The sequence below is a fragment of the Rhagoletis pomonella genome, unplaced genomic scaffold, assembly GCF_013731165.1.
Source record: "Rhagoletis pomonella isolate Grant_MI unplaced genomic scaffold, Rhpom_1.0 Rhpom_scaffold_00912, whole genome shotgun sequence".
NCBI lineage: Eukaryota > Metazoa > Arthropoda > Insecta > Diptera > Tephritidae > Rhagoletis > Rhagoletis pomonella.
The window spans coordinates 1-25,932 of NW_023459466.1; the positions used below are offsets into that span (position 1 = coordinate 1).

Below are 25,932 nucleotides of genomic sequence, written 5' to 3' on the forward strand. Positions count from 1 at the left end.
ATAAGTCAAAATTACAAACTTTTTGTAGAAAAGTTTAAAAAAAATTTACAACTAACTTTTTATTAAGAATTCGAACTGCCGGTTTCACGAAAGCAATTTAAGTAAAAAATGACTGTTTTCTGACAGTTTGTGTGTACGTATTTTAAATTCAATTAAAAAATCATTTTTCACTTAAATTACTGTCATGTTTTATATGTATGTATGTTTTATAGCTCACTAAATTCTAGCTTAATAAAGTGCAAGGTTAAAGGTTAATTTTTGATATTTTTTGCCGATGATGTTATTATCGATTTTCTTACATACAAAAAAGTGCGTAAAAAAATTGTTAAAAATTAATGCGATTTTTTAGCACCTTCAAGTTTGCATTTTGTTAAGTAAAATTTAATGGGCTTGAAATTTTTCTAAAAACGATCATTAGAAAGTAGTAAAAATTACTATGCAAATTTATAGAACTTTCCTGAATTTTGGAATACAGAGATTTTATTTGTGTATTTTTTTTGTCAAAAAAATCGCGTTTTTTGCAATATTTGAGAAGCTCTAGCAAAGAAAGAAAACGTGATAAGACCTTTCGCTAAGGCTTAAATTCAGTTTTTGATGTACAATAAATGACTATAAGTGACCTTAGGGTAAAGGTGCAGGAATGGTATTGTAAGGGATTGTAGTCGAAGGTTCAAGTCTTAATTTAAGCCTAAGTGGAAGGTGCTATCACCTTTTCTTAATTGCGGTAGGTACTCAAATTTCGCGAAAGTGAATTTTCGCTGTTCGACAAATGGCTATAAGTGACTATAAAGTCAAGGTGCAGGAATGGTTTTTTTTAGGGATAGTAGTCGAGAGTTTCAGCTTTATTTTAAGCCTAAGCAAGAGGTTCTATCACCTTTTGTTTGCTAGAGCTTTTAAAATATTCCCAAAATCGCGATTTTTTTACCTTGACCTGGTTTTTCTCAAAATCTTGAGCTGATGGAAACTTTATACTTACGGATTCGTAATCAACACAAAAAAGTCTTATCAAAAACAACTTTAACATTTGCCGCTCTAAAATGTTCATGTATTTCTTTTTGGATTGTGCATTTTTATAAAAACTTAGCGAAAACAAATTCGAATAAAAAACATTGCATACATTGCGAAAAATTCTCTGTGCCAATACTTTGTTCGTCACTGTATGTATTTGGTACAGTAAGTAGGATAGAATAGAGACGACTTTAGAGTTACAGCTGCCACTGTCTCCCGGTGAGGTTACCTTTGTTGCTCTAATTTTCTATTGTTGTACGCAACACCTCCATCAATAGCACGCTGCGTCAAAGCGTTTGGTCTACTTATGTACTTACATATTAGGGGTATTCTCCAAATCTTGCAAAGCCATTGCACGTAGCACGGATTGCACGGATTGCATAAATTGCAAACACACAACAAGAAAATTCATGGGAAACAACATTTCCTATCGCTGCAAAATATGCAACGTCGAAACCCATGTATATATTTTGCAAAATAGCATAGCAAGATAATAGCGACCCTGTGCTAGTTGTTTTGTTGTTGGAATTGCTACATATTTCTCTCATTCCTCTCATCTCGCTCACTTAATTTTTTTTTTGCTGTCTCTTGTTATTGTATTTGATACATAATTTCGCTGCTTGCTCCCCATGCATGCTACCACTTTGCAATGGGGTGTTCTCGTACTCTTCGAAATTTGGAATAGTATTTTTGCATTTCGTGCAATCCGTGCATCGTGCAAGACTTCGAGAATACCCCTATTATGTATGTATGCACTTGTATAGACATATATATCGTTAGTATGGTATCGAAAGGGCGGATCTCACATCGTCGCTGAAATGCAAAAAAGCCACAACTAACTAAAATTTTTTATTGCATAAAACGATGTCGGTACTTATAATTCGATGAAATGCATCATAACCACTCAAAAGGTTATATTCAGTTTAGTTAGTTACGTCTTTTTGTATTTCAGCGACGATGTGAGTTACGCCCTTTCCTTAACATACTAACGATATATATGTATCAAATGTATTATGTATGTATGTACATAAAATAGCTGGTCAACTACATTTATGTATACATATCAGTGTTGCCACAAAAAAAAATATCAAATTCCTCAAAAACAAATGAAAAGTCCTCAAAACCTGAACAAATTACTCAAAATTTTCTTATTACAGATATGAGTATTGTGTACAGGTACTTAGTATAAAAATTAATTATAAAAGTATCACCGTTATTTTGTATGCCTTGGTTTGTATATAATATTGCAGCAACTATATCAGTGCTCAATCTGGTCCTCAAGTCAGTCTAAACTAAATACTACTAAATATAGGCTGAGTTCCAAAACGTCAGTTGCAAAGCAACTATAAAAAGGTCACGCATTCCTAAATGCAAATATGTAATTTTTGACGATGTGTCATGTCCCAAAATGTATCGTAAAAGTTATCGATGCGTATACAGAAAGCAAGCTGCGCATCGCTAAGTTAATTGATACTTTGATGACATTTCGAATCAAACAATGGCCGATGTCGAAGGGTAAGACTACATTTTTCTATCTTAATTCATTGCTATATTGAATATTTAAAATATGCAATGTGTCGCAACTCTGCATATACAAACAGTTTGAATACCGTAGTATAACAGTTTCAAAACATTGTATTGATACGTTTTGGGAGTCAGCCATACTTCTACTGAAGCTTTAGAAACGGGCCATATCTTTTTAAATTGGGGAAACTTATATGAACCTGAAGAATCTTTTAATTCAAAAACTTTTTTCCTATAATTTTCTGGATCTAACGAAGAATCCATATGAATATCGCTATGGTCGAACAATGTGTGTTCTCTCCATTCGATACCGAGATTTTGCAAGTTCAAAATAAGTTGAAAATATAACGACGGGATGAAAAAATTATCCATAACATTTTGAATATGTTGAACATGTGCTTGAGAGCGAAAAACACCACACAAGCAGCTTGACAAACCAAGCGAAATATCCCTTTGCTTAAAGCTATTTATGTTGTGCACGGGGTTGTTTGAAGGTTTGACAAGCCGTTTGAGGGAAATGTGAACATGTTGACGTTTGATAAAACCCCTTACGTTGTGTAGGATAATATCGCCTAATTAGCAACGGAATTTTTACCGAATGAGGACACAAGAGAGAAAAATAGAAGAAAACCAAACCCCTTTAACCCTTTCGACCCGGATGGTACATATGTGTACCATTTAAAGTTTAAACATCCCTAGAAGTTTCTAATTGAATGTTTCTGGGTTGACTTTTGATCAAACCCCTTACGTTGTGTAGGATAATATCGCCTAATTAGCAACGGAATTTTTACCGAATGAGCACACAAGAGAGAAAAATAGAAGAAAACCAAACCCATTTAAATTGTGAACCGGAAGAAAACTAAAATTCTTTGCTTGAACGAGTCATGTTTGCATGGTTTATGGCGAAATGGGAAAAGTAGGTTTGAAGAATGTTTGACAAGCCGCTTGTGTGATGTATTTCGCTCTTTATAAAACTTCGAAAAGCTTTTTGTTCAAAAATTTGCAGAGCGATTTTAACAACTCTGTTGTGTACAACATGGTTGCATTTGTTATCTGCAAAAATATTTTGAGAGAAAATTCCTTGAAAAATACTCAAGCGCGCCCGAAATTCCTCACGTTTTGAGGAATTACCCAAAAGTGGCAACACTGATACATATACGCTAAATGCTTTCCACCTCGCTTGGCACACGCTGCGTATACGTATTTTCATTCATTTATTTGTTATCTTTCTTCTCGGCTCTCGCGCAGCACATCCCATGTACGGGGTTGGATGTTTTATCCACAATTTATACGAGGTTTGTTGTTTTTTGTTTTGCTTGTCGCAGTAGTTGGACTACGCTACCTATGGTGCAGCTGTGACTGCGGGTCGACTGATTTTTTTCTATAATTATTAGTTCCGCTGTTAGTTTGTGAGTTAGTAACCGAGTGTTTCCCCCATTTTGGTTTACATTTTGCGCTTGCTTTATTAAATTTACATATGCATGTGTGTATGTACTAGTTTATTGGGAGTGGGGCTTACGTTGCTTGATCTGTAGGAGAATTGCTAGCTTCCTCAATTTGTTTTTAACTAGTTTTGCTCCCTTTCTATAGGTATTCGCTTTCCTTTTGTACATTGATTAGTTTACTCTTTGTACTCAACATAAAATCTATTTAGGTTTTACTTTTGCATTGCTTTCTTTCTAGAACGTTGCTCTCCGGATAGGTGCTCTTATTTAGAACACATACATACATACTATTTACCTGGTAAGCGCTCTTGATCGAAGCAACATGAAAGAGGAAGAAAGCATTTTAAACTTATTTTATTTATTGTTTTACGGAAATGCTTAGTTTCTTCATTGGTTTGGAGATAAAAGAGAACGTGTTGATTTTCTTTAGAAATTCCTCTTTTTAAGCGCATTAATGTTTTCGACTTGTGAACAACTTAGTCACTACTTAGTGAATGCTGAAACTTTCGCGAAAGTTGATTTTCTAAAAAGAAATAATAACTTTAGCTGAAAAAATATTGAAGAAAACAGACATGATTTTATGCTTCCGAGTTCCGACTGCATCTGTATGGAGCAGCTTAGAAGTGCTGCTGTAGTGACAGTCCTTTGCCAGATATACAAAAGTCTGGATTGTTCCGGCTACGTAGACCGTAATTTTTAATAGAAATATAGTTCATTCTGTATAAAATGGCGTATAAATTAGTGATTCAAAGTTTTTACATAGTTTATGAAAATTCGACAAATTTTCACCAAAATTTTTAACTTTTAAACAAAATGTTTTAGATTTTTTTTTTTTTTTGAGTATGCAGTTTTGTAACTCACTCAATTTCAGTATGATAAAGTGGAGGTTTTAAGTGGCTATAATCTGCCGTTGATTTTTGAGATTTTTTTTACTGACGCTCTTCGGTATTTTTCCCATACAAAAAATGAGCAAAATCATCACCAGAGATTGCGGAGATTCCTTCGTGGAACATTGAAGTAAACCTCCTCTAGAAGAGCAGGTAATCGATGGCACCATTTATTAAATTAAATGCAAAAGTTAGAGGGAGCAAAGATCTATTAGCTTCCAGAAATTTAAGGTCTGTTAAGAGCAAACGATAGTTATACGTCCGAATAAGCTCAGCGAAGTTTAGCTTTCATAAGGCAAATTTAAGAAAAACTTTTAGAACCCTTTCTACCCTATTAATTTTGTATGGTATGGTCTCCAAATAAAATAATGTGTATGGGTCAGAGAACATTGAACACTGACGCTTGACAAAATGATGTGTCTGATATGACTATTAAAGGAAAAATTAGAGCTAAAAATAACAACAAGATCTTTGATTTCCTCAACTTTTTGAAGTTGTGTTTGAGAGATGGTATATGTATGTCGAAAGCATTTTTAGTATTTAGTGACAGGCCTGAGACGATTGTTAATCTCTGACTGAAGTCTAAGTGCATCATCCGAAATTTGACTCACGGAAAAAGTTTTCAAATCGTCAGCATACAGTAAAAATTTAGTAGATAAATGAATAACACAAAGAGTAAGGGACTTAAAATCCTTCCACGGAAAACCCCCGCTGAGGCAATGAAAGAATCCACAGGCTAGAGACCTATTGAAAATAATCTTTAGAGGTAAAATCATATCAGGGCACTTCTTTATAAGGCTTGCAGAATTTCGATCAATATCTACTTTAGCCGACGCTTTCAGATTTAAAATGCCGTCGGACGGAGCCAAAATTAATTGAAGAACTAAACCCCGAGAAAAAACTTGAATGAACATTTAGATTATCATATACAAAATTAGAACTGAAGAATGCAGGCAATAGGTTAACAACTTTAAATGAGGTGGAGGCAAATTTGTCTTCCAAACATACGTACGTGAGGTTGCATAAACTATTTTCTAGAGAATAAAAACACTCGTATTTCAAAGTGGTTCTCTTTTCTTAAAAAGCAATCGCATTTCTGGCTAGTATACTTCAAGACGAATGGATAAGGATTGAGCCAAGAGCTTGTGTGAGCAAATCCAATTTTTGGCAGCAAATGTCAGTTACGCAGAATGACGATACGCTGTTTTGTACTTTAAACGACAATATGAAATATTTCTAAATTGGCAGTATCTACAAGTGCAGTCCGCGAACATTACAGTGCAGATATATTAAATGCTGTATACTACTGGAGAAACCAGCCACTACAACTCAACTTATTTTGGCTATTTTTTGGACTTAAGTCAAAAGTTAGCCTACTTTTTACACAGCTTATTCTTGACTAAGTCTAAAAAATTGGCTAAACTAAGTTAAGTTGAGTTGGGGAAACCAGCCCTAAGCTTAATAAATGATAAACAATGGAAAAAAACGAGCTTTAACATCACCTACAATATATGTAAGCGGTGGAAACGATGAAATTTTTAAAAGTTAACGGACTGTTAATATTTATGGAAATTTTCGGTGGAGAGGTCCGATGAAAAATCAAAGAAATGGTTAAATTTTTTCACGTATTACGAAACCTTTTTGAGGGGGGGGACTTTCCCCTAGTACCTGCCCCGTGGATCCCCGCCTGACTGAGGATACGTCTGAAACTCGCCTGCATGTGTCGTGTCACATATATTCACATTAAAAACCTGCAAAACGTACACTTGGCTCAAAACCATCTCCCTTTGACTGCTGAATCCAAACACATTCCGCAGATAGGTTACTGCCAATTAGAAGTATTAAATATATGCTTCCAAATATACAGCTGACAAAATACTAGAATTGTTCTTTTAGACTTGAAAATTTTTTATAGCTGATATTTTTCAAAGAAAAACTGGTGAAAAAATGGTGTTATTAAGGAATGAACTGTATTTTAATTTAAAATCTTAAAAATTAATAAATAAACATACGTGGCAAGCAATATCATTTTGAATTTGGTCCAAAATGATATATTCAACACTATATATGAATCTCAATTTCTTTCATTTTTTTTTTGTTGTATCTACTCCTGACTTTGCAAAGGCAGAATTTATTTAACATCTTGCATTTTTAATAAAATAAATAAACAGTATTTAATTGCATTATGGTGAGGGATCGCAATGGCAAGTGGTAAATTATAGACCATACAAAATTTGATGGTGTTCAACTGTATGTACATACATACACACTAGAGACCTGTACGATTATGCTAGTACACGCTATTTAACAGTAAATTTGGCATCGCCGAATTTTCACAACCGTGACATCGTCATGGGTGTATTCGAGCTGCACTTAATGCGGCAGTGCTACTTTTTATGAAAGAGTATCACGTTCTACGCGAAAATTTGGACAACTCTGCCTACATCAAGCGTTCGAGGAACAAAATTTCGACAATAAGTTGCTCATCATTCGCAAATCAAAATCAAAATACAAATTTTTACTGCACAATTTCCGCGCCGTTAATCCAGATCAACATTGCCTTCTGTCTTAGCATTTAGTTAATACGGTACTCGTACGATACTAACATAATTGTGCAGACCACTGGTGCACATATGAACATATGTACATATGTATGTATGCCTGTAAAAATATAGATATGGCGCCCCACTCTTTGAATTCTTTGCATGTTTTTGGTTGCGTGCAAACTCTCAAATTTACATTAAACATGCTTTAGTTTCATGCGTTTAATATTTTTAATTGAGGTTTCGAGTGCAGACTAAATTTTAATTGTATTTGGATGATTCCTCCCCGATACACTTGTTCATATGAATGTACATGCATACCTACATACATACATATGTATGTATGTACTTACATATGAGTTTTTCCAGCGAAAAGTCGACCGCGTAAAAAAAAATTAAAAGGTGTATATCTAACTTATTTAGAGCGGGATTTGGCTGCATTTTTGCCAAAAATGGTCTTGTTAGGTGGCGCCAGGGTCGAGATATTTTGAAAAACCGTATTTGTGCTCTGATTTGATTCACATTTGGTGGTACTGGTATCAAAATAAAAAGTACGGTCCACATAAAATGCATGTTTTCTTCCCATTTAATTGCTGTGTAAATCTAGAAAAGTCTAAAATTTTGACTTTTTCAATTCTTTTTTTTAACATTTTGTCATACGAGCTTCAGGTAACACCAGTTTGGAAATACCCATCAGTTGCCCACCGATGCATCCCTTTTTCCATAGTTTCGAACTAGTCCTAAAACCTATAGTTCCGAACCAGTTCTAAACTCGACAGACGAAAGAAAAAAGTATCATGATTTTTCAATGTTTTTGGTTCTTCCGTGTGTGCGATTTTAAACTATTTTCAAAGAAATGTGTTTTCAATTTGAAATTAAATTAGTTTGAATATAATGAATGAAATAAAGGATTACGTACCTTTGGCTGTAGCTGGGTTTGCAGTTTCCCAAGATGTTCAAATGTTGATACAAATTTTTGTTTTGTTGTACCAAGCTATGAAAAAGCATCTGCGAAGTGCAGAATGGAAGCGCATATGAACAAAAAATCCGCCAAACACGTATCTTTGTAAAGTAAACAAGCTCACCGCTGCATCCCTTTTTCGATAGTTCCACCCAGATCTAAATTCGTCACCTTAGATATAGATATAGATTCTAATAGAAAAAGTGAAATAGAATGGACTGTTGGGAATCTAGTTACTATCGGACTGGTCCATTTTTGGCGATAAAGATCTAGTACGGAACTACAAATTTGGTTCACCAGTTCGGGGTTTCCCTGCAGGGTATGTGCACTTCGTTTTCGCGAAGGGATTCTTTTTGTGATTTCTTCTTGTACTCTTAATAAATAAATGTATTCAAAACGATATATGTACATAAGTGGAATAAATGTACCAAATGCAAGAGTAAAAAAATTGGACCACGGCTTAGCAGCCTTTTTTACTTACTTACTTATTGAAAAATTTGTTTTGGATTTTTGCTTATGAATATAGTGGTCGGTATAGTGGTGTTTTTAAAAGTAACTTAAAGTAAGCTTGCTATATTAAGTGGTAAATAGCGTTTGTAGTATTAAGTTTTTTTTAAATGAACCTTTTATACACCTGCGTTCAACTAATTAGCAACTAAATTCCCACTGAGTTGTGTACAACTTATGTTTATTTATTTTTAATAATTGTAATATAAAATATAATTGAATCTATACCAGAAACCACATAAATAAGCGTTTCAAAGCTTGCACAAATTTCCAAAAAAATAATCAAACTTAAAAAAATTGTCATCGAAATTTCCAAATTTTTAATCAGAATAAGTATTTAGAAAATTTTCGGGTATGCAGTTTTTAGGCCGTTCTATTTAAAGTGCAAGTTTCAAATCGCTAAAACTTACCGTTTAGTTTTTTAGAACTAAACTACCACCTGTTGCCACCTGTTCGAAAAATAAATCAAATGCTACTTTAATTAAGAGAATTATAAACTAATAACTATAATAAATTAAATAACGTAAGAGTGTTAATAAATGTTCACCTTGAGTATGTAGAATTTTTAGTGAATTATGGGAATTAGGTAATTTGTATACATATGAATGTATCGCAATATGAGTATCAGAGGAAAGTGGTTTTTTACAAAGGTTGCCAAACTTTTATAAATTAAAATGGCTTCAATACTAAACTAAATTTAAGTAAGAAAAAATATCACAACAGATTCGTCCAAGAAAGTTTACGTTTGAAAATATTTTGAAGGTGGTTAAAAAAATTTAACGTCTCGTGTTTTTCGCAGTTTAAGTATGTTGAGTTTAATTGAAATAAATTCCACCTAATGTAGCACGCAGAAATTTCATACACTCAGCGAAGCGCGTGCGGGCGATCTAGTTAATAAATAAATATAACTGGCAAACACTGTACATACATACATACAAACATATGTATGTAGACAATATGATACTGAAAATTTCTTATTAAGAGCTTTTTTTTCACTTTTGTAAGAACACTGATGAATTTATCATTATTTTAATAATTTAAGGTCCAGAGGATATCTGTGACATTTTCCTTCCAGTATTTAAGCAGTGTTTCTGTTCAATTTTTGAACTCTATCAATTAGTATGAAAAGAAAGACAAAAAAGAATTCTCAGTCTTAAACAAATTTTTTTGTAGTGCAGTATTGGTACTACACATAATACTAATATATTATACATAACTATTTGTTAGTATTTTTTCTAGGAATATTCTTAGTTTCTGTGCTCCTTTTATTGCAAAATCAAATGTCTCTTTTTGTCTGTGGATCTGTTTGTATACTGGTACAAATAGCAAAAACCACTCAATAAGAAAATCCACACTCTATAATAAAATTACTTTCTACACATCCCTCACACAATATTAGGCGCATTTGAAAGACCGTCAAAGTGACATTTAAACGCCAACTCGTACATTTTCCAACAAGTACGCCGGATTCAATGTTTAATTGGCAGCTTATACTTGCCGTCGATATATTAAAAAAAATCGCAGTAGTCAATATAAAACTCCAGAGGCCATTAATATTTTGAAAAAATGTTCGTTTCTTATTTAAAAAGATACAATAAAATCATATGAAAACACAAGTATAGAATAAAAAACTCAAGTTGTATTTTTTCTAATAATTTTCCAGATATTGGGTGTTCAATAGACTGTTCACTAAAGACCCCAGCTATATCAACAGCAGAAGCGGCTACATAAACTGAGTATTTATTATACAAAGCGTACACGAAAGTGGTAGCAAAAAGAAGACGAAAGACAGGTCAGTGTGATTTTCGAACAAGAAAAAGGAAGAGTAGTCTCCTGATAACGCAGTGATCAAAAAGCGTTTGGTAAGAGGAGAAATTGGAAGTCATAAAGCAGCCGTTGGTGTGCTTAACAACTTAGGTCTTGAGCATATCTTCAAACTACACAATATCAACCAGCGGACCGGACCAATTCATTCATCAATCATCCAAAATTGGTTATATGCACAGGCCACCCAAAAAACTATTTTTCGCTTGAAATCGCTGAGCGCGGAAGAAGTACAGCAACAGCGTCTAACCAGCTGCTGCAATTACGCAACTGCAACCAACACAACCACCACAAATTTAGTTGGTTGGAAAAATACCAATGTGTGAACAATAATTACGATTCTACAACTCTATATACACATATAAATAAATAGTATTGAATAATTTATTAACGTAAAAAAAAATACTAATCAGGAAGCGGTGATCGATCGCACGTGAAAAGAGAAGCAAAGTGCAAAAGACGAAGGAGCGAAGGAATTTATTGTGCGACGCTGAAAGGAGCACTCAAAAAGCAAATTTAAACCAGTTTTAAATAAAAAAAAAACAAATATTTTAATTATACACTTAATAATATACATTACAATATTTTATTTTAAATCATATATATGTATAACAAAACACAAATAAGTTCAAACTAAATAACAACAAACACGAACTTTGTGCAAATACCAACTTTTTGTTGGTAAATAAAATAAATTAAAAAAAAAAACAAGTAAAAAATTAAAAAAAAACGCGAAAAGGCGGAAAGAACGAGATTAACTAGCCCAAGTGTGAGGTCAAACACGCGCTGCGTACTGAAAAAAATCTCAATCTCAACGACGCCCATAAGAGGCTTCAATTTGTGCTTAAATCCGCTTTTGGATTTTCGTGCGGAAATATATAGTGCCAGCAGTGGCTGCAAAGAAGTCTGAAAAGGCGCCATTTTAAAGCGAAAATAATAATACCAAAAACAAAATAAAACAACAAATAAATATGAACATTGCCAATCGCTGAGCTGAAACCCTAAAAATAATCAAATAAAAGAATCCACTAAATATTCGTATGCTTTTGGAGGAGACTATTGAATATTAGTGGACGACGACATCCGAATTCGACGTATCAGCTGGCGTGCATACATAAATCTTCTATTCTATTAAGACTTTACTCGCAAAACAAGCCATTTTACTAATTGACGATATATACATATACGACAAATATTTTTCCAGCGTTATTTTGCATATTCTTTATTGAAAGCCGTTTAGAAGCAACATTGTTCCCACGTATCCGAAACTTTTCGCGCATTATTCTTGTTATCGCTTTTACTACTTATATATATATACATACACATAAATATATATATATGTATATATATTCATCGTTTTAGTTTATGAAATCGTGTCGACCTGGTCATTTACAAACATATATTCTCATAACTTGAAAAGATACGAGCGCCATATTTGTATTATTTTAAAATTAAAATAACAAAAAACCAAAGCCAAGCCCTTAAAACACAAAGGTATTCAAAAAAAAAAAAAGGAAGTCACTCACAAAATCAACAACAACAAACAAGGATATCAAAATCTCTGAACAACACTAATCAAACTTCAACTTGAATAAGGGGAAAACCACAAAATTTATCTAAAAATTTAAAAAAATCCTAAATATATATCTATTTAAAAGAATACGGCATTTGCCGCAATTACCTAAAACCAATCACCGAAACTCCAACTTCCGTTTTTGCCGCTGTATAGTAAAAAAAAAAAATACTTACAAACATAGTGAATAAATAAAAAATATATACATATATTAAGATTCACACACTTCACGGAAACTTGTGCAATTTTGAACTCTTGCGCTTAAATACACGCACGCTCTGCACGCAGACAGTACTGCGCTTAAATCCACTCAATTTGTCAACGATCAGCGCGTGAACATTTTGCCTACGCAGCAACGCTAATTGTCCGATTTTCATATTTTGAAAAAAAAAACTCAAACGTAAACGCCACTTATGGCATCCCTCGAGGAACAACCAATCTCTACCATCACCGCCATTTCCACCTTTGATCCGGCTACCACCAATACCTCTGCTGATATCACCTCGACTACATCCGATTCTTCCGCCGGTAGTGCTGTTGCCACCGCCGCCGCCTCAATTGCTGATATCTCGCTGGTGTCAACGTTGGAGTCGGATTTCGGCAAAAGCACCTGTGCTGAAAATCAACTGCTGCCCTCGGCTGCTCCCGCCTCCGCAGCCATCACCGGTAACATTTTAAGCGGCGGTAACAACTCTGCAGGCGGCTCCAGCGCTACGGCTACCGGTGTTGCTGTTAATTCCATCGTTGAGAAGCTTGTAAGTTCACTGACACTTGACATGGACACTGAACCGCTTGGAAGTGGCAATTCAACGTTGTCGTCTCGTGAGTTCAACGGCAACGTAGGTGCAACTACTTGCGAGCATAAGAGCGTGTCATCGCGTTCGTCTTCGCTTGCAGGCAATATGTTTAGTGAGGTGTTCGAAAATAAGGGTAGCGATTTGGAATCGGGCTCGCTTGAGGATTCATGTGGTTCGTTGGGCGCTGATGGCATGGACAAGAATTGCAAGATTTGCAGGTAAGCAGAGATGAATTTATATTAAACTGTGATTTTGGGACTCATAATTTTTGTTGTTTTACTTGCAGCTCGCGCTTAGTAACTCCTCGTGTGCTGTCATGCCTCCATGTCTTTTGCGAATCGTGTTTAGTAAAACTGATCACAGACGATTCTAACGGCAATTCATCATCGGCTTCGTCAACTACTTCGACTGCAGGAGAGCTAATGCCATTGAAGCCTGTTATCGAGTGTCCCACTTGCAAACAAGTAACTATGGTGAGTTTTGGTTTGGAATGTCTGAATTTATTAAAATTTCTTGCGTAATATTTGATAATAATTCTAAATTTCTCAGTTTTAATTTTTTTTTTTATTTCTTGGAAGAAAAAATGCGCCTAAAAATATATTTATTTTTCTAGGCATGAGTTCCCTTCTAATAAATAGAGAAGACAGCTCAAAGTGTCGTAAGAATGAAGTGGAAAGTACAAATGTTAAGTGGTATAAGATAGGTTTAACGCCTTATATACCACTGAACACCACTTCCCTGGTTCTTATGGCGCCGAATTTTCATTTCCTATTTCTATTTTTTTAGCAAGTGTTGAAATCCATCATATCTCATACTGTTTTTTTTTTGTACTGTTGAGGTTATAAATGTGCTTTCCTTACGTTTAGGTCGGCTCCAAGGGCATCGAATCGTTGACTTGCGATTATATCTTAACCAACATTCTTGATCTTTCCACCATCGAATCGGAGCAGTTGTCGTGCACTTCATGCAAGAGTAAGGAGAAAGCTATTTCACGCTGCAGTGATTGCGCTAATTTCTTGTGCGGCGGCTGTGATAATGCTCATAAGTATATGCGCTGCTTTGAGAATCACGAAGTTGTCAAGCTTGAGGACTTGCAGAAGGCTACAGCTGACAAACCATTGACCATCCATAAGCCGCTTTACTGTAATGTTCATACTGCTGAAAATCTGAAATATTATTGCTTCAATTGCCAAATACCCGTTTGCAATGATTGTTTGATTGCCGATCATAAAGGCAGTGAGCATCATTACGATGTGATCGCTATGGCCGAAAAATCTGTGCGCGTTGACGTAGAGAACTTGATGAAGGAAGCCAAATCAAAGGTTAGTTTTTCTCTCGTTAATTATTATTTTTTTTATTGGAAAACGTTAATTTAAATACGAATACAAATATTTACATAAGTACAAAATTTTGTAGTTCAAATTAGATTAAAGACCCGATACGAATAACAATATCGAGTGAAACCAATGACATTAAATAATAATCGATATAACAGCCATATCGTTATTTTAATATATAAATAATAATATATATAATATATCGTCATTGAAATACAAAATGCCGTAACTAACTAAAGATCCAAAAATCACTTTTTGATTGATTAAGATGCATTAACCCAGCAAATCGAAGTTCCGAAAATCTTAACGAAATTTTAAGGAGGATCGGAAGTGTATTCCGAAGTCTGTAATGATTTATTTACCAATCTTTAAAGAAAATCATATAAAGTGGTTGATATGACGCGAACTCGTGAAAAAATTTCTGCACGATTTCTTAAAGAACATTCTGAAAAAATTCTTCACAACGCAGAACTATTTTCATCATTTTGCCAAAACTCTCCAAAAGTGAAATACTATTTCTTAACGAATTCTCTAAGATTTCACTGGAAGCATGATTTGCAGAGAAGGGTACCGTGTGTATGTATGCATGTATGTACATATGCCGATAATAGCGATTTTCGCAGTAAAAATATCAATGATACTAATAAATTTAACGATAGCAAAACTTAATTTTCGTTTGTTATTTTAATCTGGTGCTTCCCCAGGTTTTTTACCTGGCCTTCTAAACCAAAAGATATATAAGAGAACGGCAAATACATAATGTTCTCAATATATAGTATTAATGAAATATGCAATAAAAAAAAATTGACAAAAATCACATAACCGTTTTTGTTGGCGCAGCGGCGATATACAAATCAACACTAATGTCGACTAATATATGTACATTAGGAATGTTAATCCCGGGATAATAGTTTTAATAAATGTCTAGCTCATTATACATTAAACACCGCGAGATAGAAAATTTAAAACACAAATATCAATATATCGCGAAACCATGGGCCAAATATAGTAAAATTGCGTTTTTAGTTTTTCGTTCTTGACGTCAGTAGTTCAAAAACGATAAAGTATGGGTATCAAATTAAAGAGGAAATCCTGTATACTTCAAACAGATTCGAGTTTTTGGTGCAGAATGACTGGTAAGTATTGAAAATATCATTTTAAAATTATATGCTTAGGACTTACATAAACTCGATAACATCCTCGAATTTTGTCCTTCCAACATTATGAGCTTAAAAAATGAAATAAATAATTACAAAATCCTTTAAAATAAATCCTGGTATCAGATAGAAAAAAATAAAAACGCCACTTTAAATAAAAAAGTAGGTTTCAAACCCATTTATTTATTATTTATTTTATGGTAGGAGAGCTCAAACAATATAGAAGCAATTTTTTCGATTTAAGTTGAAAAGTAATGAATATCTAAATCCCGAGACTAATTCCGGTATCCCGGGATTGTGGTACCGACATCCCAAAATTTCCGGGATCGAAAAACGCTGAAAAATTAACATCCCTAATGTACATATTTTGCAAAATAACGGCAAATAATTCAATACGATATCGTTAAAATCATCAATAGTGTTATCGATAAGTGCATAATGCCAATAATTCGATAACGAGTTCAATACGATATCGTTAAAATTATTGATAATGTTATCGATAAGTGCATAATGCCAATAATTCGATAATGAAACTATATTGCTAGGTGATGCAAAATTGCGCTTTATGTTTATGCGAAAATCCTGCGTCCTAACGAATTCTCGTTTTAGGTGCAATATTGCGATGCTGCCGCTTCAAATCTGTCAAGCGCTCTCACTGAGCTCCAAACTCAACATGATTCGGCTCGCGCCCGCATCGATGAGACCTACCAAAACTACAAGAAGATTTTGGAGAAATGCCGGGACCAATCGCTTACCGAACTTGGTAAATTGCATTCAGAACGTGAGCTAAAAGTAATGGATTTGCTTCAGAACATTGAAAACACCATGGGTAAAATCGATAGCACCTGCAAATTTACAATGCGCGTACTGGACCAGGCCAATGCCGCCGAATTTCTCTCCATGAAGAAGCTAATTAGTGCTCAGTTTATAAATCTCATCAATAGTACACCAAAGTGTGACATTAACTACTCGCTGACATTCGACACAAAAGCGGAGAAGTTCGAACAAGTCGCCCGGGAGACGTTTGGTAAATTCCGCACTGAATCGACACCACCCTCGCCGAAGGAGAGCACACCACCACCAACCTTACCCGGCATGCCACCCACCATGATGAGCAGCCGCAGCGGTGGAATGAATACTTGTGGCTCGCAAAGTCAACTAGCCGGCGGCAGTTCAGTTACTGCTAGCAGCCCAATATCGCTGCCTACATCCATGCAGAGCTCTTTCGATGGTGACTTCTCCGTACTCGGCAATGGATTTCTCATGCCCAATGTACTAACACCAGATTCACCACCTCATCAGCCGCCACCCACTTTGCATCACCAAATTTCGCAACAACAAGTACCACAGCCACCACCAACTCAGCCACCAATACATGGTGTCAATGGTGTTCGGGGCTTTGATAGTGGAGTTAACTGCGTCAATAGTGTCGGAATGCCAGGCTCGGCACTTGGAGGCGGATTAAATGCACTCACTGGTGGGCACGCATCTTTGCATGGCCACAATCAAGGTCAAGGTCAAGCTCATGGTCATGGTCACGGTCATGGTCACAATGCTGCCGGCGTTAATCCACTTAGTGGCGCTGGTAACAATTTAAATGTTGGTTTGAATAGCAATGCTTTGGGCAATAGCATAAATGCATCTCTGGGTCAAAGCCTAAGCGGTCTCAGCGGTGGTGGTGGCGGTATGAACGGCATGAACGGCGGACTTAATACCACACTCAATGCTGGACTTAATGGTCCGTCAAGTGGGGCTGGTGTTGGCGGTGGAGCACCGCCACCAAGCGCTTACAACAGTATTCTTGAATATAATTTGTCCCGCCTTGCCAGCCTCACTGAGGCGACCCCAGATGTTACTCTAAACGAAGCTTTAGTGGGCCCACCGGCTGGCGCTGGAGGTCACCACCAGGCTGTGGTACCGGCATCGTCGTCGCAAAATCAGCAAATTTCACTAGCAGATATACTATCGGGTGATCAGCGCGCTTTTAATAATTTACAAGCGCTTGCAAAAATGGGGCTCAATAACAATGGTGAGTAGATATGAAGAATTTATGCTATGGAATTGCATTGTGTGAAATTGGGTGTTCTCCTGTTTAAAGATATTAATTTTTATATATTAATTCGTACCATTGCACCTACACACTACGACCTTCATTACCTAACAGATAGTTTTATTGCACTTTTGAGTTGGAAATATCTATTTAAAATATATGTAGCTTCGTTAGAATATTGCACTTTTTAAGTACGCACAGCAAATTTGTTTTGGAAGAGTGTATAGGTTTAGCTCATTAAAAGAGTACTTGTACAGGCATAACTGCCGTCCCTAAATTGGCGCGTCAAGCGCCAAACAACTGTCAAAAATCCTCATGAGCGTACAATATGTATGAAGCATCCCATAATAACGCGGCGCTAGAGCCGAGTAAATGGATTTTTTATTTTTGACGGCGTTACGTGTTGAAATGGGATGCAGAATACGTAAAGAAAGGGAAAGGCCAAAAAAAGTGAAAGAGGAATCGAGAATAAAAACGAGAGGAAATGAAAAAACGTCAAAAATTACGCCGCGTTGATTTGGGGACACTCGTTGACAATGGAAAACGCAACGCTTAGCGCTCCAATTTAGGGACGCCAGTAAGAAATCTATATACATACATACTTGTCTATAGCAGACATAAGGTTATGTCTCTCCGTTCGTCTTTTTGTATTTGCACTAAATCAATTAATAAATGTGTAGAATGATTATTAAGTTGCTTGTTTTCGAGCTTTTCATGATTTTCAACCATAGCTATTTTTACTACATTTACAACTGACTTCTTTTCTATTGTTTTTTCATTATTACGAATTTTATTTACACTTAAAGTATAAATAATTGCTTTTGACACCACAATTCATGAAAGTTGATGTTTAAAACTTAAGTCCGTCTATATTTTAAGTTACTTAGAGTTTGGTAATGTATGTTTTTCCTGATTTTCATTATTTCTTTTTACCTTTTTATCCTTTCTTTGTTATATATGATTTTTAAATGGCTTCCACACGACTTCCAAACAACCACCACCACAATCACTACTATTATAACCACCAAATCCCTTCAAAATTTGCCAAACGTCCTTACGCATCGCTCCGCTTGATTCCGCTCTGCCTACTTGCCACACCATCCACACAAATCCACAAAACAAATATCAAAACAAAAATATATATATATATGAATAAAAAAAAAACTAAAAAAAAACAAAAAAAAAACAATGCCAATGTGTTTGCCGACCCACTACACCACGTCGTATATTATTTACCACGTCGTTTCGTTTTCTGTTGTTGTTGGCATAATACAAGTAGATTTTCACACAGACATGAATCAGCTTTTATCGAGCGGAGCTTCACCCGGAATTGATTGTATATTACCAGATTTCTGCCTACCCGCAGCCACATCGCCCAGCCTCTCAACTCTAGGGCCACTCGGTGCTGGACCCGTCGACGAAATGTCCATTACAAATTTTCATGCTGGCGCCGCACCGGGCACAACCAACATCGTTACCGGACGTAACAAAGCTACACCCATGCAGATTCGTTGCAAATTTGGTTCACTTGGCACCTCAAAGGGTCAATTTAATTCTCCACATGGTTTTTTGTTTGGGCGTTGACGAGGAAATTATCGTTGCCGATACAAATAATCATCGCATCGAAGTGTTTGACAAAACTGGCACACTTAAATTCCAATTTGGTGTACCCGGCAAAGAGGAAGGCCAACTATGGTATCCACGTAAAGTGGCCGTAATGCACACAAATGGCAAATTTGTCGTCTGCGATCGCGGCAACGAACGTTCGCGCATGCAGATCTTCTCAAAGTGTGGACATTTTATGCGAAAGATTGCCATTAGGTATGTTGAGAGAAAGTGTTTTAGATGAAAATTAGCTTAAGATAATTACTAATTACCCTATTTTAATACCTGCGACAGATATATCGATATTGTCGCAGGCTTGGCCGTAACTTCAAAGGGTCATATTGTGGCTGTAGACAGTGTCTCACCAACAGTATTCGTCATATCAGAGGATGGTGAATTGGTGCGTTGGTTCGATTGCAGTGATTACATGCGTGAACCCTCAGATATTGCCATACGAGGTAAAGTGTAATAAAAAATTGTAACTTAATATTTTTAACTTAACTCAGTCTGTCAACTGACTAATAATTATTGTTTTAATGTTTTCTCTAGATAACGATTTTTATGTGTGCGACTTCAAAGGTCACTGCGTTGCTGTCTTCCAGGAGGATGGTACTTTCCAATATCGCATTGGTAATGAGAAGGTCACTTGCTTCCCCAATGGCATCGATATTTCAAATGCTGGTGATATTTTGATTGGTGACTCGCATGGCAATCGCTTCCATGTGGCCTGCTATTCGCGTGATGGTATTTTACAATCAGAATTTGAGTGTCCTCATGTTAAGGTAAGTGAAAATTGAGTCAAAACATAAATAATGTGCAAATGATTCACCTGATCTTAGATAAATGACTGTAAAATTATTTATTTATTTATTTATTTATTTATTTATTTATTTAATCAAATGGAATAAATCCTTACTGACTATAAAACAAGAGAGCTTATATACTACCTAAAATAATTAAGTAGGACAAAACGAACTGTTCCAAATGAGAGAGACGGGTCATATTCAGAGAGCTCATTTAGCTCAGAAAGGGTTCTGAACAAAGGCGAGAATTTTACATAGTTAGATTTAGGAAATCCCAGGTAGAATAAAGAAACACGACGCAAATTATGAGACGGGACGTTTAATGCTAACTTATCCAAAAGATTAGGACAATCGACTGTGCCCTCCAATATTTTGGCCACAAAAGAGGCTGCTAGGAAAGAACGCCTAGTATTTAACGAACTTAAGTTAATAAGTTGACAACGGGAAGTATACGGAGGTATAGGCTCAGAAAATTTTAGAGAACGCAAGGCAAATTTAATAAAAACTTTTTGAATCTTCTCAATCCGGTTTATATAGACAGCCTGATAGGGACGCCAAATGAAAGACGCATACTCAAGCCTAGATCTCACTAACGTGACATAAAGAAGCTTCAGAGTATAGGGATCCTTAAACAACTGACCATTACGACGTACGAATGCTAGCATTGCATAAGCTTTGGAAACTACGTAGTTAATATGGGTTGCGAAGGTTAATTTTGAGTCGAAGTAAATCCCTAAGTCTTTAACCTCTGCGACATAACTAAGTTCATGGCCCCCAATATTGTAATTAGTTTGAACGGTAAGAAGCTTTCTGGTGAAAGTGGAGTAGGAACATTTACTAACATTTAAAGATAAGGAATTAAGAGAGCACCAAGAATGCAGGTTATTAAGCTCAGCTTGCAGCAAAAGAGAGTCTTGTGAGGTTCTGATTACTGAGTAAACCTTTAGATCGTCAGCATATAATAAATACTTAGAAGACTGGAAGCATGATCCAATATCATTTATGAATAAGACAAATAAAAGAGGGCCCAAGATACTGCCTTGGGGAACACCCGACGTAGCTACAAAGGGAGTGGAGAGTATGTTATCAAAAGCAACTGTACAACACCTATCGGACAGATAGGAATTAATCCATTCCAGAAAAGTTGAGTGAAAACCCAATCGCGATAACTTGTTAATTAAGACTTTATGCGAAACTCTATCGAACGCCTTCGAAAAGTCTGTGTACACAGCGTCCACTTGTAGACCTGACTGCATCGCAGCGACACAGTCCTCCATGAATGTAGCAAGGTTGGAGACAGTTGACCTCCCACTAACAAACCCGTGCTGGTAAGGGCAAATTAAACTTTTCACTGCGAAGTTGAGCTTCTGTTTGACAACTGATTCCAAAACTTTTGGGACAGTGCCCAGTTTGGAAATAGGCCTATAATTCGAAACGTCGTTTTTGTTCCCACTTTTGTAGATTGGTGTAATGAAAGCTTTTTTCCAGTCGTCAATAAAGTAGCCAGACGAAAGAGATTTATTGAACAATATTGTTAATGGCTGAACAAGCGATGGGCACCGTTTGAGCATAGCACCTGAGAGGCCATCAGAATCCAATTTAAAAGAGTGCTTTATGGAGCAGATGGCTACTTCTACATCACTTTCGGAAATATGCAGTGCGCCTAAGTTAAGGGCAGAATCTGAAAGAGGGTACCGTTCAGAAGCAACATTAGAATCCGAGACATAATTGGAGGAGAAAAATTCTGCGAATAGATTGGCTACGTCAGCAGGTGTGTTGGCCTCCTTGTCATTCAAAAAGACTGAGGACGGCACACTCGACTTAGCGTTCTTAGATTTTACAAACCTCCAAAATGCTTTAGGGTTGTTTTTAATGTCTGCTTCACTTTTACTAATGAACTTATTATAGAGAATCTTGTCCAAGGCATTAAAGCTCCTAAGGCAGTACCGATAACTGACGAACACAGATTGGGACCTAGTTGCCCTAAATCTTTTAAAAAGCCTATTTTTACGATTTTTGAGTCGTTTTAGATCCTTACTGTACCATGGTAACTTATACAACTTCCTCGTAATTAAAGGCACTATTTCTACACACGCCTCATATATACTACTTTTAAAAACATTGTATGCAGCGTTAGCATCCAAATTGCTGAGTATGTGTTTCCAATCATAATCATGAAAACGGCTATTTAAGAGATCAAAATTGCACGAACTAAAGTTAAAAGTTGGTCGGCATCTCTCAGGAGGAACAGTAGCGAAAACATAAAATTTAATATGAACCTCCATAGGAATATGATGATTATTTACGCGGGTTATTGGGGAAGGGCATTCAAACACCCAATAACTTACATTATTGCTAATGAAAATAAGATCTAAAATACGCTTATAATTATTTATAATTCCATTAATTTGTTGAAGACCAATACTTAGGAAACTATCAGTTACGTATAACTCACTGTCTGTAGTCGCATTAACCGCGGTAAAAGACGAGGAGTTATTAAAGCTATTCCAAGATACATTACACAAATTAAAGTCACCTAGTACACAGAGGTGGTGTTCGCCAATCCTTGAACTGAGATTCAAAACATTATCAACGTGCGCTCTATATATGTCGAAGCAACTGCTCGGTGGAATATAAGAGACACATACAAAGAGAAGTTCAGAGGAACTCCGAACATTCACGCACAACTGCTCGAGGATAGAATCATTATTTTGAAGATGAACCATCGACGAGCACAATCTACGCTGAGCTGCTATAAGCACTCCACCGCCTCTGGACAGGCCCGACCTGATTTCGTCACGGTCCTTGCGATAAACGTTATATAGATCGGGATCGAAGAATTCAGAGTCAAAGAAATTAGGTGTTAACCAGCTTTCGACGATTACAAATATGTCAAAATCCAAATGTGAGCTCAATCTGCGGACTACATCAGCTTTAGTTCTCATTCCAGAAACATTTTGAAAATAAATTTTGATTTTACTATGTGCAACCACACTGGTAGTGCTGTCGACTGGCTTTGTAGTGTCTGCTGATTCTGATAATAAACAACTATGCCAGCGCGCATGAGCTACTTCAGTTGCATTTGTTGCGGAAATTTTTGAAAAAAACGGAACGGCCGAACAGAAACATTTGCTGGCCACAACTCAGGCCTCAACAGATTATCGAAGTTGTGGGCGCAGACCCCAAGCTTAAAATTCACGTGTGTTAGTGATTCGAGATTCGACTCTTTTTTAACGAGCTTGTAGCAAGAAATGCGCCTCTTATCAATGCCAGTGTGATTCCCCACATACTCAATAATGTTATCACAAGAAACTGTTGGCAAAAAAAGATGACAAATGCAACCACTTAAATGGAGTTGCAACACCTAGGTCACTGCAGTCATTGGATCCAACCACACGCACCGGCTTACGACTTTGCCTCATTCTTTTGTTCTCCACTGTCCGCCAAGGGGTAGGAGAAGGAGCGGCAGACACACCCGCGTCAGTAGCATTAACAGCATCAGCAGCTTCAAGTTCAGCATTAACAACGTCAGTTTGAACACAATTCACAGGCAGCGACTCGTCGACGTCAATAACGGCAGAAGACTGCGCAGCAGCATCACTTTCAACTGCTGCGCCGATTGTTGGCTTCGAGTTGGTGACAAACCCTTTGTTAGCAGTAAGTGAGGATCGCGTCGAAACAACTGTAGACACAGCACTCACATCATTAGTACGAAACAACATATGCGAGGGAGAGACCGCACTAGAAGACTCAGGAGCAACAGTTGGAAAACTATTGCTATTGATCACAATGCCTGCCGAGGTGTTGGCCGAGCAAGCAATAGCACTTTTGATAGAATTAACTTCATCTACTAACACTTGCAAGCACTTCACAATGTTGTTGTCCTTTGATTGCGTATCTATTCGCTTGTGTAGGGGTGAGACAGCAGCAGGAGCAGGTGTAACAGAAGCGACAGTAGACAAGCTTTTGCCATTGTTTGCATTGCCCGCCAAAACATCTGACGAACAAGCGAAAGCACTTTTGAGAGAGTTAACCTCATCCACTAACATTTGTGGGCACGACGCATTGTTGTTGTCCATGATGTTTATTGCTTGCAATTCAGATTTTATCTCGGATTTAAAATTATCAAATTGCGCAAATAACTCCTTGAATTTAGCATCAAAAGCACTCCTTATGGCCTCAACACAGTGTCTTTGAGAGGCCAGAAGCGAATCATATGTTTCACTGAATCTCCTTGGTAAAACCACACAGTCAGGACACAAATAACCAATGTTTCGATTTTTTTTGAAGAGATTGACATCGTATTCAGAGACAATACCCTCGCAGCAAGTGCGATGAAATCTTTTTCTGCAAAATCCACTGCATGGCACCTTCTGAGCGTCAGTCCTAGCGAATGCTTTATTGCATTTGCCACAAAAATCGTCCATATTGACAAATTAAACGAAAAATAACAGAGCGAGCAAAAACACATCCGCTCATCAGCACGCACAATTGTTATATGTTATGCTATTAAGAAATAATCCGCATCAGAATAGAGAAATGTTTTAGTGGATTATGAAGCCATAAACTAACGCTAATCGCTAAAGCTGCTCAATTAAATCCAATAATCAAAATATTATTAAAATTATAAAATATATGTTTGAAAAATATTTCAAACAAAAACGTAGGCAAAGTCAGCACGGTCATTATTTTTTTCTACTCTTGTTTTGAACAACAAAAATATACATCATTCTATTTTGTATATTAGTTTCTTCTGAATTTTATTTACATGCCTCTTATTTTCTTTTTTTTAAAGGTTTCGCGCTGTTGCGGCTTAAAGATAACTTCCGAAGGCTATGTGGTCACTTTGGCCAAAAATAATCACCATGTGCTGGTACTTAACACGCTTTACGTTCACTGATCGCAGATCAAAACCACAACTAGCAGTTGTATCAGCGGCAGCAGCAATAACAACAACACTACTGGGGGTAACGTAAGCAATTTTCCAATGAATGTATCCAATGGAAATGGTAGTGGCGGTGGCGTTGGCAGCAGTGGCAGTGCCTATGAAAGCGTCAACTGCGGCATTATCGCAGTCAACAACGCCATCAGCAGCAATAGATATACAACGAATAACAGCGGCAGCACAAGCAGCAGCAGTAGCAATAATAACAATCACAATGTCAATAATCTTCATCCCCACACTTATCAGCAACAGCAGCAATATAACCATCCATCACAACCACATAATCACCATTATCATGCAGCCCACCAGTATCAGCAGCCCCAGCAACAACAACAGCAACAGCATAATTTAAACAGCGCTAGTATTATGGGTAGTGCCATACATAGCAACAACAATCAAACGCACAGCAGCAGCAGCAGCAGCGGCGGCGGTAGTGCGCTACAACGTTCAACGGATAATAAATCTAGCCTCTGGTTGATGATGAATGGTGGAGGTGCGACGGCTGCTGGGGTTGGAGTTGCTGCTGATAGAGCCTTGCCACAGCCACCGCCCCACGGTCAACACTAATGTGCGCTGCCAAGACAGTAAAGCGGAACGCAGATTTGATGGATAGCAAGCGTGCTTTTAGCAGGTAATTGCTTTAAAGCGGCCAAACCATAATACAAATACAATTTATATATACGTATATGTACATATTTATATATAAATGAACCAGTGAAAGCGAATTATTCGATTATTAAGAAATGCCTATAATACATAAGTGGAGATTTCGCCCCATGCAAAATACGATTTTGTGAGTAAATGTAAATGAAAAAATCTATTTTTAGCAATTAGAAAAAGAAACAAATAAGTATATACAAACATACACAAGCAAAATACATGATAACACCAATACACAACACTGCGCGTAGACAATTTGAAATCTCAAACGAAGAAAACCATTTTGAAATTACGGTAGATATCACC

The 25,932-nt window shown here is 36.5% G+C and overlaps 2 protein-coding genes across 2 annotated transcripts; both read left to right on the top strand.

The window, feature by feature from the left end:
- The first annotated feature begins 11,365 nt into the window (after nt 1-11,365).
- LOC118751680 (brain tumor protein-like) lies at nt 11,366-25,113 on the top strand. Its single transcript, XM_036486495.1, is given in 9 exon segments — nt 11,366-13,287; nt 13,356-13,542; nt 13,936-14,391; nt 16,173-17,592; nt 18,893-19,179; nt 19,181-19,434; nt 19,513-19,676; nt 19,768-20,000; nt 24,817-25,113. Coding segments are annotated over 9 exon segments (3,708 nt in total). The 5' UTR covers nt 11,366-12,685; the 3' UTR covers nt 24,922-25,113.
- Nucleotides 25,009-25,533, top strand: LOC118751679 (MOB kinase activator-like 2). The gene has a single exon (XM_036486494.1). The coding sequence runs from the start codon at nt 25,009-25,011 to the stop codon at nt 25,531-25,533; it is 525 nt and encodes a 174-aa protein (XP_036342387.1).
- The last annotated feature ends 399 nt before the right edge of the window (nt 25,534-25,932 follow it).

Bases quoted from the DNA above. Each gene is read 5' to 3' on its own strand.
- LOC118751679 (XM_036486494.1), top strand. From the start codon at position 25,009: ATGAATGTATCCAATGGAAATGGTAGTGGCGGTGGCGTTGGCAGCAGT.